We start from the raw sequence: 14129 nt of genomic DNA, 5'->3' as shown, positions 1-14129 counted from the left end.
TTCTAAACTTTAACCAGGCGGCGGCTTTTCCTAACATAATTCGTTCAAAACACTTAACATCAGCACGTATTAAACGGCATTGTTTTCATAGACACGACACGACGTTGAAAGAGAATCTCTCTCTCTCTCTCTCTCTCTGTCAGCCGGTAAAAGCGAATAGTCAGCATGCATTCTTTCCTCTTGCTTTTTTCTCTCTTTCCGTTCAGAGTTTGTCCAGCCCCTAATATCATCTTTCATGCGCGCGGGCTGAAATGATTCGCAACCCAGAGAGTGACGGTTTCAGCCTGCAGGCTCTTGCGTTTATCCGATATTCAATGACAAGTGATGAATGTCGCTTTTAAAGACGTTCACTTAATACCCGTGTAGTCTTCTATTAATCCCACAATTTTTAGTATTCATTTCGACTGCCTAACTGTCAAACAAACCGAACATGAATTCGGACAAACATACGTAGGCTACAATAACTCATTTGACGCATGTCACAACAATGCATGCTTTCGAAAAGAAAAAAAACGTATTCATCGCCAAGGCCAAGTTCCATTCAGGTTTTACAACAGCATGGCCTGGTACAGCCATAAAGAAATTGACAAAGACAACCTTGTCTGGACACAAGAAGTAGACCTAAGTTGTGGTTGAACAGCAGTGGAACAGTAAATAGAGAGACCAGTGTTAATAATGGACATGTTCTAAGTGATGCCCACAATATAAAGTGACAGCGTTTTAAATGTATATACTGTATATATATATATTTTATAAAAACAAGATCTTATTTTGGCCAAATATTGCATTATTATTATAGTCAAGTAAAAAAAAACACTTAGTTAAACCATTAAAAAGATAATAAACCATTCTTCCATCCAAACAGTTACGACAGATTCATATAAGTGTCTGTTTTCAGAATAGGTCGGTCAGGAAGTGCACAATCTCCTCTAGGACAGAGCGACAGATATTGCAATGTAATCCTAATAGTTTCTCTCTCTTTTACTCTCACAGTTCCTTCCAGCTGTCCTGGCTTGTTCACAGAGGCAGCTGCCCTTTTTACTCCATTGAGAGGAAGACATTGTTGCCCCATTAGGAAGTTAGGAAGTGAGAGAGTGTTAAGGGAGCTACATCTGGAGCTGCACCTGCTATGTCCAAACATAAGGGAACAAAACTAAATGAAACATTCTGTAACTGTACATATGCCTGTGCAATGTGTGACTAATAAAAAGCGACACACGTAAGAGACAGGAAACAGTTATACTTGTTGCATTTTCAAAATTAACAATACACCCCTATTCATGATGCAAAACCTTGGTAAATACAACATCACACCAACCTTTATCACTGTTATACCTGCGCCTCAATACAGATGATATGATGTTATGAGGTTAAACATTTACCCAGGGCATTTGCTTAATGATGTGAATGATTCATAAGGCGATTTTGTGTCGTTTGGTAAATGCTGAAATGCTAAAGCTCTGCAGGGGAGGTATTTGAGAATGCACTAAGGCAGCACACAAGAATGTGCCTGAGTCACCATGGAGAGACTGTAGTTTATATTGTCAGTAAACAAAGCTGAGATTATTTTAAAGCCTTTTTTGAAAAAGGCTTGTGTAAATCAAAGCTGGAGTTTGTTGCACAACAAACTTTAACAATGTGACTGTCTGGCAAGCACACAATGAGGCGCATTTGAAAGAGCAGGGATACAGTAAACTAGACCAGACCTGCTATAAAGAACCTTGAAGATCTTTTAAATACAGACACGTGAGGACATAGTAAAAAAAAACTTGGTTTACAAACTTACAGAGATAAAATGCAAAAACACAGATAAACATGATTTACATGCATTCAAATACAGGTCAGGGGAGAGGGAAAAAACGCTGTCAAAGTGAAGACACAAGGTTCAAAGTCACATGCTACTAATGTGAGATGTTAAAGTGATAGTTCACCCAAAAATGAAAATTCTGTCATTATTTGCTCACCCTCATGTCATTTCATACCTGTATAAATTACTTTGTTCTGATGAACACAGAGTTAGATATTTGGAAGAATGTTAGCAATTAAAATTAAATGGTAGTCAAATGTGACCCATAACTGTTTGTGTTCTTAAATTCTTCAAAATATCTCACTTTGTGTTCAACAGAACAACAAAATATACAATATTTATTTTCCTACTATGGTAGTGGATGATGTCACAGAACTGAAAATTGCTAACATTCTTATAAATATCTTTCTTTCTGTTTAACAAAACAAAGAAATGTATATAGGTTTGAAACAACCTGAGGGTGAGTAAATGATGACAGAATTTGTATTTGTGGGTGAACCATCCCTTTAAGTAAAAACAAGACGATATTGTTGAACTGTCTCTCTAAATATGAACAGATTCTTGTGTAGTTAATGTGAGAAAGACATTCCTTTGTGTTGTTAGGAAAGACCAGTGATACTACATCTATGAAGTGCCAGTAATGTTTAGGAGACCTGTCAGCGGCGGTGGCTGTGCAGAGGTGCACAGGAGAGTTTGGGATTAGTCCGTGTTAGACGCAGTATATGGATAAGCAGTTTGGTCTACCTGAGCTCAGCCTGTAGGGGTTTAATGGGTCGGGTGCCAATGCACTGTCCTGCTTTATACTCTCCATCTCCAAATCTGCATTCAGGGAGGAGAGAAGGGGAGGGAGGAACCCGGTTAGAGAACATGAGAACAACAGCAGCACATGCAGCTCTCCATTAGCTTGGCAGTTGACACTCCTGCACGAGAGGGTTGCTGTATCTTCTCATTCTACATTTCCTTTCTATTAGGTAATGTTTCACAACAGTCCTGCACGTCCATAAACGGATAATAAACAAGCTGGTGCTGTAAAACACACTTTAAAGACAAACATACTGGCCTACCATATGTGAGAATGCTCTAAGCTGGAATGCAAAAGAAATTTATGATACTGCTAAAAACAACTGATGCATGTAGGGAGAGAGTGTGATAAAGTGTGTGCGTCTGTGTGTGTTCATGTTTGTATATCCCGGTGGGGACCTAAACCTGAACGCACACCAACACATGGGGACTCGTGTCCCCACGGGCAAAAAAGCTTATAAATTGTACAGAACAATATTTTTTTAAAATCTAAAAATGCAAAAAGTTTTCTATGATCTTTAGGTTTAGGGGTAGGGTATAAAATATACAGTTTGTACAGTATACAACTCATTACGCCTATGGACTGTCCCCACGGAGATAGTAAACCAGACATGTGATGTGTAAGAATATACAGTTTGTACAGTATAAAAACATTACGCCTATGGACTGTCCCCACGGGGATAGTCAACCAAAGCCTGTGTGTGTGTGTGTGTGTGTGTGTGTGTGTGTGTGTGTGTGTGTGTTTGAAGGAATAGTTCACCGAAAATTAAACTTGTTCTAATTTGTACTGTGGCTTACTTCCATGGGACACAGAAATAATGTTTGATGAATGCCTCTGACACTGTTCTTTGCCTTATAATGAAACCAGCAGTGACCAGATGGTGTCAAGCCGGTTTCTGAAAAATAAATATAAGAACTAGTAAAGCCAAGCTAGTGTGCTATAGAATTTTTTGGAATACCTTTGTATTAAAGATCAGACCCAAATTGGCAAAAGCGCAAGTGCCAAATGTGACGTTCTGCCAAGAACTGATGTTTGTTAATAAAAACTATTATTAATTATTCAACGTCATAAATTATTAAAGAGGTGTAAAAATGTGTATGTTGCAAAGTTGTGCTTAAACTTTGAAAAGAATTTAAGGAGTAACAAATCAAAACAACATGTGCAAAGCTTACGGAATCAAAGCCCAGGAGAATGACAGCTGGATTTAAAAACAAATGTTAATAACATACACAGTGGTATACTTTTTGTAAATTTTTTAAAGTAAATACCTTAACCAGGTTGAATTTTCTTTTGTACCATACACCTCATTTTTGATGGTTTACCTTAATGAGGTGGTATTAAAAGCCAATATTGTATATAAACATATTTTTTTTATATAAATATGCCCTACCATAACTTCTGGCCAATAATGTATTGCACTCTTCTGATGACTCAGAATACAACAGATATGAACTATTATATATTTTTTAGAGCTTGACAGTACTTGGTAACTGCTGTTCCACAAACAGTGGTATCAAACTTTCTTCAAAATTTATACTTTTGTTTCACAGGAGAAGTAAGGCTCTGCAACTATGAAACTGATGACACAAATGTCCTTTTGGGATGAACTATTCCTCTAATCCTAAAAAAAGAGGCGTTGGGGAGTATACCAGCACGCACAGGGTGGGAACAGACTCCAGGAGGCCGGCCGCAGACCAGAGCAGGGGGACGCTGGGGGAAGCAGAGTCAAATAACGCATTACACATGCATGCAATAAGTGCAAAGCAATGCAACATACATTAAAATACATACCACAGGCAGGTCAGTAGGTGTGCAAGCACGAAAAAAGGCTAAACCAAAGCAAAATCTTTGTGAAATGATCATTCTGAAATAAAGACTTGCTGTCTAGAGTTGCCTTAAATAGTGTAAAAATCATTGTTGCTCTTTTGTGCTGATTGCACAGTGCCATGTCAACACATCCCTGTGATAATACTACTTCTGCAAGATGCCGAAAAACCACCGTAAGCAAGCTCTAAGACCCCCACCCACCCCAAGCCAGCATGCTGATTGGTCCGATGAGTCATGATGATTCACCCTTCTGTGGGTGCCAATATGCATGGATTTGACACACAAGACAGCCAAAACCAAACAGAAATGTCTATTGGTGATGGATAGATCTCCGGAGCGCTTGGCTAGCTGGTTACGTCCAAGTTGTGATGTAAACTGACCTCTCATGAAAGAGCTCAGTTCAATCCACACGGTCCATGGCCACTCCAAACATGACTAAATGTATTACTTGCGTTGAGTTCGTAAGAACTAGAAACACTCCATTTCATACGTCTGTAAAACAAGTTTGTTTTGTTTGACTTTTCAGCACTCGGCCTGTAAGATGTTTGCTCATACTTCTGTAAATAGAGGAGATATACACGTACCACACTGTACCATGATGTGCATTAAAAATACACAAGCAAACTCACTCCGACACACCATAAAGAGTGAAACAAGGAAAAGAAAACAAGATTAAACTGTTTAATGGAAGTGATAAATTAAGTCACAGAGCTTCTATTTTGGGGATAAATGAGAGGTTTAGAGAAAGTGAAAGAGATGGAGAAAGACATGTACTGTAGGTTGGGTGCGAACCATACATTTTCCAAACAGTGTGTCGAAGAATGTGCTTTGAGATCTGAGAAACCAGCATGTCTTGCACCCCATTTGTTTAAATCCGAAATGACACTTCCTGAAAAAGCAGCTGAAAAATATTGTGTCGTTCTCAAGCTTGACAGGCTCTAAAACATCAAATAGCAGCTTGTAGTCATCTTCTCATACTGGCTTGAGAATCCATGATTCATGCACAAGGACCCAGAGGCTCCGGTAAGCATCTGTCCTAGATAACTCAAGTGTACACACACCGCACAGACTCTCTCTCTCCAATGTGATTCATATCCCACACAAGCAAATCCGGCATCTTCTAAAAGGCCCAACAGCCTAAGGAGAAAGCGTCTGACTCTGAATAACAAGCGTGACCTTGCATTTATTTTCCTTATGTTTGTTGGGTTGGTTTTTGCTTACAGCACCTTGCAGCGGAAGTGAGCTGTTACGGGATGGTTAATACAGACGTGAGCAGTGGCACCAATGAGCTGCCCCAGCAGGATTTGAGGTTGTGTGTGTCTTGTGGTACCTGGTTTTGGCACAGAGTTGGTGACAGACTGCGGGACCTTGTCGTTTATCAGCTCCACGCACTCGCTGGGAAAGAAGCCCACCTGTGGAGAACAGAGAAGGTCTGAAAAGCTCCCAGAAACAAAAATGCCAAGGCTTCATCATAAAATTCTCCTTTCTGCACTTCCTATTACATCCAGGAAGAAATGAAGTGCACATTCTAATCATTACTGCAGTGTCATAAAAACAAACACACATATGCTGAAAAACCTGCCTGGGTAAATATGCTTAAGTGTTTCTTTTCAATACATACGTATCTACAAGGACAGTGAAAAAGTAATACAAATTTAACTTTGATGACTTTTGAAGGACAGTCATATGCCACAACACCTGTTAGAGAATTGGGATACTGTTGTTTAGTCACAGCTAGGGGTTTCTTAAAATGCAAGCGAATCTCAATCAATTTATCTTCATGTTTTAAGCCCCCAGAGCAACAAAATTGTCCTTTTGAAAAGCTTCCACTAATCACGCTGCTGTTATGCTTTAATGCTGCATATTTTATGATGTTAAAACTTACACCGTGTCTACACCGGACGTGGCACGGCGCAATGCAACAATGCAAAAACATTAGAACGCACTAGAACCCATTATAATAGTCAATTTTGTGCACACTGGATGTGGCGCAGCACGACGCGACAATCCCATTAAAACAAGCCGTGTGTCGTGTCGCACCGGTCGCGAGCTGGTAATTTTTGTTTTGATAAGTTTCATGGCCATGTTTCATACTTTGCCATATAAAAGATGCCAGTGTCATTTCCAGGAAAGCTAAAAACCTTTATAAAATATTAACATATTAGGTTTTTATACACTTCAAGGGTCACCAAACTTGTAAAACGACAGATAGAAAAACTCAAATATGATACAAAGGTTAGCAGTCTCACACAGCAATGTGAACCGATATCCAAATGCACACACTTGTTTTACAAGCTAAAGTTTGATTTTACTCATTTTAATCTGTAGACCAATCATAGATGAATTATAAATTAAACAAGATCAGTACAAGAGTTAGGTTTGACATGTCCTTATGTTATCTAATGCATGCCATGAGCTTATCTTGTTGAAAACATTAACCAGATCTATTGCTAGTATGTCAACAATCACAGACCTATTAACAAAAAACCTTCCTGACCCCTCCTGACTACCTTAACACTCCTGTTTGAGTCTTCTCAATGTGATAGCTGGAACAACTGTGTGCTCGTCCTTTTATCTGGACAGAAGCTGGCTACCTGACCCAGCTGCAGCCTGCCAGAGTTCAGCATCTGCCTGGCCCCAATGGGTCCACCACACATCTGCCACCATGATCTAGTCTCAATACACATTCCCTATCACTCTAACAGACTCAATGGAGACAAACTACCACTGAAAATGCAAAATATGCCATAGTACTGAATATAAACAGGGCTAATAAAACAGCAATCCTGCGCATATGCTTGTGGGGCAATAATAGAACAGTTTGGCCATTTGGAAAGATAATCCAGAATGTGTGTGCCAAACTTTTGGAAATTAAACCGTTAGCCATAACTGCTCATTGCAATTACATTTTTTCCACATGTGAAACATATTTTCCAAACACACTGACAATTGCATCACTTTTAGTGCTAATAGGACCAATTACACAACTGTTTTTGACACTTTTTAGGGAGGTGGCGACCTAAATATTAAAGAAATGCAGCCAGTGGCATGAAATATATGGCCTTATAATGAAATCTAAAGGATTTTGAGTTGCTGGTTCAATCCTATCATGGGAGAATTACTCTGATCCCTTTTAATCACTGGCAAAATACATCAGTACGTTGTCCCATTGGGGCAATGTCCCTGCCATTTCTAACCTGTCATAAACTTAAAAGTAAAAGGCTAAATGACACAGAACAAACCTGAAAACCATGTTTTCCTCTCCACCAGGTGGTGTCCTCTTTGGGTGGCATATCTATCACTGAAACAATATCCCCCACCTGTGACAGAGATATGCATTAACAAAGCACTTCATGCAATAGTCTTTACTAGTACAGCAGCACATTATGTGTTCATTTCAGCCCTGTTACCTCAAATGACAGCTCATCAGCTGCCTGTGCAATATAGCGTTTGATCACGTGGGCGGCTGCAATAGCTGGAACATTGATAGACGACTCCTCATGTACCAGCAAGTGATTCCCTTTGTTGTCAACCTGCAGAGAGAGATGACATTCGCTCAAAATATGGCACCCTAAATACAATATTGAATGTTTTATAAAGAGGTCTGAAAAATGATGAACGTCCATCATCTTTGCTGAAGACGCAACAGAGACGCAAAGAAAGATGTTTCAGAGCGCCCAATAAGCACTTTTTGCTAAAATGACATCATAATGACAGAGCATCATATCAGTACCTCCATCCATGTGAGGGCCGGCCCACAGTTGATCTTGTTGTCAGCAATTGCTGACAGACGGGAGAGGTAAGCCATCAGCATCTGGGAAACTGTCTGTAGAAGAAAAGTGAGAAAGGAACGGTTAAAAAAGCATGATAACTTACAAGGGGGTAATTCTATAAATGCAGACCATGTTTTACAGGCCTATAAAAGCTCACCAACACCAACATTAAAGAACGAATGACTTGAGTTTGTGCGCTTTCTCATTATAAAATGGTAGGGTAGATGTAAGGAATGCAGCTTTCTGAAACTGGGTGGAGGCCTCGAATGGGCTGCGCAAACTAGTCTAGAAGCAAGATTTACTCATTTAATTTTTAGCATAAAAGTCTATGTCCATATTTGGCTCCCTAACAAAAAGGTGGTCAACTGGTTTATACTGCATACTTAGGCCAGTTAAAGGGATAGTTCACCCAAAAAAGAAAATTCTTCCATCATTTACAGTCTCACCCTCTTGTCATGTCAAACTTGTATGACGCTATTTCTTCTGCAGAACACAAAAGAAGATATTTTGAAGAATGTTGGTAACCGAACAATGGCGGCACCCATTGGTTTTGTGTCCATACAATAGAAGTGAATGGGTTCCGCCGTTGTTCGGTTACCAACATTCTTCAGAATTAAACAGAACCCACCCACACCGAAATGTCACTGCTTGAAAACATTACACCACATACCTTCACTATAAACATCAAAACTCCCTGTGTACCATCAAGCAGCAGTTTCACATTCAGTGTGGACAGACAAATTGCCTGACAGTGGAAACCTGTCACACTGCGCCTGGTTAGGACACAGTGTGTGTGCCGAAGTATACATGTGTGCCGAAGTGAATGACTTTAAAAGCAGCTGCACTTTCAATAATAAATGAGGTGAATAAATAAATACACCAAGTCCTATGGTGAAGTGGTGAGATGGAGTGGTTTCATTATTAATCAAACTGATCTTTGACCGATTTAAAACGTTCAAAACTTTTTCTAAAATTGAATAGCAATACTAACAGAACATACTAAGAATACAGCAAACATTCCCTCCTGGTACAATAAAGAGGATATGATCTCATCAGCCAAACGCTTAAGTTCCCTGTAGGTTCCAAAAATGTAGATGACTCAATTATACCGATGGTTTCAAACTAGGGCTGTCAATCACGATTAATCGCACCCAGAATAAAAGTTTGTGTTTACATAATATGTCTGTGTACTGTGCAAATTCATTTTGTATTTATAAACACATACACATACATTTACAAGTATACCTATTTAGGAAATGTATACATTTATTTATATTTACCAATAATTTAAATTACATATGAATGTTTATTAATTTGTATATTTTATATTTTTATTAAATATATGCATGTGTATGGTTTTATCAATTCAAAATGAATATGCACAGTACACAGACATATTTTATGTAAACATAAACTTTTATTCTGGATGTAATTAATTGCGATTAATCGTTTTACAAACCTATTTCAAACTTGAAAATGCTGAAAAAAGATTTAAAGCTTTGCACATAGGATTAGAAACTTAGCCTTCAGAGCTAATTGAGGTATAGTTGCTCTATAAAAAGTCAAAAAGTGTCTCGGATTGTACTAGCTAAAACACACTTTAGTTGTTCCACAACCTGGCTTGACCTACTTTATTTCCTCTAAATGTCATAATGTGAGAGTATCTATAATCCATTACAATAGCATTATAATTTTAAATATAAACAAGGCAGGTCAAAACACAATTGAAACAATTCTTTAATCTCAAAGTATCTTTCTCTATCATGCAGAGATGTTAAAATAAGCAGAAAACAACCTTACTATTATACTTAAATATTCATAAAGAATGCGTAAGTGACCCTATACTTTTAACTGGTTATGCATTAGCATAATAATGTGTCGTTTAGGTGACTGGTTGGCAGCCAACACAAATAAAGGGAGGAGCTAGAAATGTAAATGTAACAATGAAAGCCCATGAGAGGCAGTTTAGTCCATGGGCCAGAGAGCACTGGTGGGATCTGTTCCAGCAGAAACTGTCCCAGGATCCACCCTCTCGTCAATTCCTTTTCCAGACATATGCTGGCACAGACTCACCATAATGTGAAAGCAAAGCCAAATTGGCAGTAAAGGAAGAATAATTAGGTCAAAGACGACTATACGGACAGCTGGGACATCTACGCGTGTTCGGTACTAGGGCTGTCACGATTATGAAATTTGGCTGACGATTAATTGTCTAATAAATCATTGCGATTATGGCGATTAATTGTCTGTTTTAGAGCTTTGACTTTTAATTCTCATACATTTTTTTATTCAGCTTTGAAACGACCATATTGTTCTGAATATAAAGACTATGTTCTTTTTCTTGGAAATACATTGGAAATAATTGGGTCATCATACTTCAGGTTTAGGCTTTTACCTGTCAATAATACAACCGCCAAATACTTGTAAATTAAGTAAATTGATGAGGAGTGAATTGAAGCCACCATTAAAATGCTATCAGTCATAGAAAAGATTCTAGTCTGTTTTTTTCTCATTTGCAAGACTACAATAAAGGTTTACTTCTATGTTAATGAGATTTTGGTAGACTGGTTTTCACACTGAAATAATATTAAATTGTACTGTTGGTTATTTTAATGGTATATGCTTTAGTTTTTTTTTTAAGTGATTGTGTTGTGGTGGTACATTTTACAAGTATTACCATGCTTTAGTTACAATATATACAATAAAATATGCAATATGCAGATGCACTACAGCTCCCCTAGTGTCTTCTACAGAGATGTGCAATAATTGCGATGATCTGAAACCATCGCGATGAGGTCAAGCAATCGCGATGAGATGATTATTTAATAATCGTGACAGCCCTATTCGGTACAGGATCAGTGAACCTTTTAGTTTTTAGTGAACATTCGACATCACTTTCACTACGATTATCTTCACCAAGACTCCCAGACTATCTCACTTTAATACTTGTTCTATGCGTAAAACCGGAGAGGCGGCACAATCCACCAGGTGAAATATGACCTTCGGCTGTTTTTCTATATAGGGAGGCTCAAAGTACCCAATTACACATGAAACTATTGTGGGAGCTTCCACTTAACATCTCAAAAAGACTTCCATTACTGCAGAACATAATGGGCTGCATTATCAACCACTCAAACTTTAAAGCAGATCAGTTTAGCTATGAAAATATGCCACAGTTCAAGCACACTCATCTGTGAAACAAATGTCAGGAGATACCCAACACAGCCGGGAAAGGCTTTCCAAGCACATAAACACCACAGGGATATCCATTTGACCATCTCACAGTATAGGCCATTAGGTGCTGTTAACGGAGCACTCACAAATCTCACAGATGACTAGAGTTGCTATGAGGGGGGCATCTTTCTAGGTAAGCACCATGAAAAGGTCTGGCCATTCTACTTTTCCAGCCAAGAGCCCAAAATGGCTCACTGGCTCCAGGGGAGCACTAAAAAAGAAGCGGGTCGTACCTCTGCTCTCTCCCTCAGGCTGTCGAAGCGGGGCAGCTCAGGGAGCTGTGAGAAGCGCCGGTCATAGATGCAGAGATGGAGATGCTTATCCAGGACTCGGAAATCTTCATAGCTCCGCCTCACGATCCAGCTACGTCCCTGTGGGGCGGTAAGAGAGGGTTGTAACTCAAAAGCTAAACAAATAGGACTTGTGGCATGATTATGTTTGGTCTCAGTCTTTCACTGGCAGAGTGCAGGGTAAATATAAGGACACAGTTTCTTGCCAAAGCTCAATGGGCCAATATAGTACTACGATGACCACATTCAACAACCACAGCTAGCTAGTGTGTGTTTGGTCCTGGAAAAAGCAATATTTAAAGTGATGAGGAGCATAAGCACAGAGAAGAGAAACAGTAACCACAAAACAAAAATTAGTCAAGATTTTGAACTAAATTTGCATTTTCTAAAGAAAAAAGAGCAAATCAGTTTTGGCAAATAACATAACCATGCAAACCTAATGTTTTAGAATGATAAATTCACTTCATGTAGCATTTATTACATTGAAAATATCTGGCAGATTTTAAAGGAATAGTTCACACAAAAATGGAAATTCTTTCATCATTTACTCAACCTCAGTAAATATGTAATGAGTCATTCCAAACCTGTATGACTTTCTTTCTTCTGCAGAACACATAAGATATTTTGAAGAATGTTGGTAACCAAACAACACTGTGAACCCTGTTGACTTCCATTGTATGAACGCAAACCATCTAAATGTTCTTAAAATGTCTTCTTTTATGTTCTGCAAAGGAAAGAAAGTCATACAGGTTTGGAATGACATGAGGGTGAATAAACGATGACAGAACTTTTCTTTTTTTGTGTGAACTATCCCTTTAAATGTTGATAAGTCAATAATATAACTATAAATGCTATATTTCTTTCTGTTTTGTCTGTACATGCTTTTCAGAGAGTATGAATACAATTTGTATACGGAGCTGTCTGAACTTAATAAATAGCAAAAAAAGGACAGTTAACATTAGTATGAGGCCATTCTATGTATGTGGTGAATTTGCATGTCATGAGGTTGTTTGGATCCCATTTTTCCACCATTGCATCGGAAAGATATTATGTTTATTGTTGAGAAAACAACACTAAGCATAAGCAGCTGAGTTCTGGATTTTATCAGCTAATACGAAATAAAAGAGTCTCAAGAGCACATTTTTATTAATACATTTGGCAGATACTTCAACTCAATACTTCAATCTAAATCAACTTGCATCATATTCAAAAAAAATTATTTTATCAATAACAATGCAATGACTGATAAAACCTCTTCTGTTTTATATATTCCTGTTTGTTCTGTAACAATATTGTCATACAGTAAACTAGACAGACAATGAATCAGTTTCTCAGTAGTCAGACAGACATACACATTATCCAAATCCACATTATCACTGAACAGCCATTTGGAAAAGCTGGTTTATGATGTCATTACTCTGAACCTACGAAACCAAAACTCTACAATTCATCATTTTATTCATGCAGATCAGTGTTCTGCTTCAAGCCGACTTCTATTCTTCAGTAGGACCAGTGAAGCGCAACAACTCAATCAATCTGTACATGAGCACCTCTTAAACAGCGCTAAATATGTCCCAGCAGGTTTGTTCACACAACCTGAGCCTGCAGTGCTCTAATCTAAATGAAATGCACTACATTATTGACTGACAAGAGGATGCGCTTCTGATAAGAGCATCGCTGGCTGTAAGGATCACCTGAACATTCCTAATGCAAAGATGTTGATGAATATGAATGTAACAGAGTGCTGATATCATTCCTTGAGGAGCAGTGTGGGAATGAATTGGATGTGTTTACATCCTCTTCACTGGTTCTCATGGGAGGCTGCAGGTTCCCTTTGCCCCAGTGCCTCTGTGGTTGCCCTGTATAAAGCATCAATCATCCTGACGGCTTTGTGCTGCCTGATTCACGAACAGGGTGTGCTGGTGCAGACCTGCAACTTACAGTCCACGAGGTGCATGATCTCATATGATATCCCCTTTAACCAACCAGATCACTTAGCTGAACTAGACGCGGCAGCATGTTCCTAAGTTTCCCAGAAGGTTTTTTTATGCATCCAGTGTATACGTCACCTGTTCTAATAAAGGCTTTTGTCAATTTACGAAGCTGCTCCTTTTAAAAACCTATTTTGTCTTTTCTCTTTCAGAGTTGCTTTTTTCTCTGAAAGCCACAGTCCATATTCAGAGTAATGGAAAACCTCAATGCTTTTGATTTGGCCTAAACACATTCCCCTCTGAGTCAGGGCCAGGAAGAAAAGACTTCAAAAACAGTACTCAGCAGAGCCTGGTGTACGAGTGCAGCCATAGGGAAAACAAACACAGCACACAGCCGATCTGCTTCCATTGCATTTCATAGAGCACTGAGAAAGTGTTTGTTTGGAGAAACTGTAATGAGAGTGA

At 38.7% G+C, this 14129-nt stretch overlaps 1 protein-coding gene across 4 annotated transcripts in view; it reads right to left on the bottom strand.

Moving 5' to 3' along the window:
- Window positions 1–2393: 2393 nt before the first annotated feature.
- The window catches only part of LOC130570208 (rho GTPase-activating protein 32-like), a 66922-nt gene continuing 55186 nt past the window's right edge, over window positions 2394–14129 (bottom strand). For 2 of the 4 annotated variants that reach the window (XM_057360405.1, XM_057360404.1), the window contains exons 7-13: window positions 11677–11814; window positions 8170–8262; window positions 7847–7969; window positions 7679–7756; window positions 5767–5848; window positions 4269–4319; window positions 2394–2626 (exon numbers count right to left, since the gene is read on the bottom strand). In XM_057360405.1, the coding sequence (XP_057216388.1) occupies window positions 2517–2626; window positions 4269–4319; window positions 5767–5848; window positions 7679–7756; window positions 7847–7969; window positions 8170–8262; window positions 11677–11814 (675 nt within the window). In that variant the 3' untranslated portion in view covers window positions 2394–2516. The remainder of the gene's footprint in view (window positions 2627–4268; window positions 4320–5766; window positions 5849–7678; window positions 7757–7846; window positions 7970–8169; window positions 8263–11676; window positions 11815–14129) is intronic. The other 2 variants (XM_057360403.1, XM_057360406.1) reach the window with 2 other exon arrangements.

The sequence above is a fragment of the Triplophysa rosa genome, linkage group LG19 (genome assembly GCF_024868665.1).
Source record: "Triplophysa rosa linkage group LG19, Trosa_1v2, whole genome shotgun sequence".
Taxonomy (NCBI): domain Eukaryota; kingdom Metazoa; phylum Chordata; class Actinopteri; order Cypriniformes; family Nemacheilidae; genus Triplophysa; species Triplophysa rosa.
Note: the sequence above shows the minus strand (reverse complement) of the source record. Positions and strands in the feature narration are given on the sequence as shown.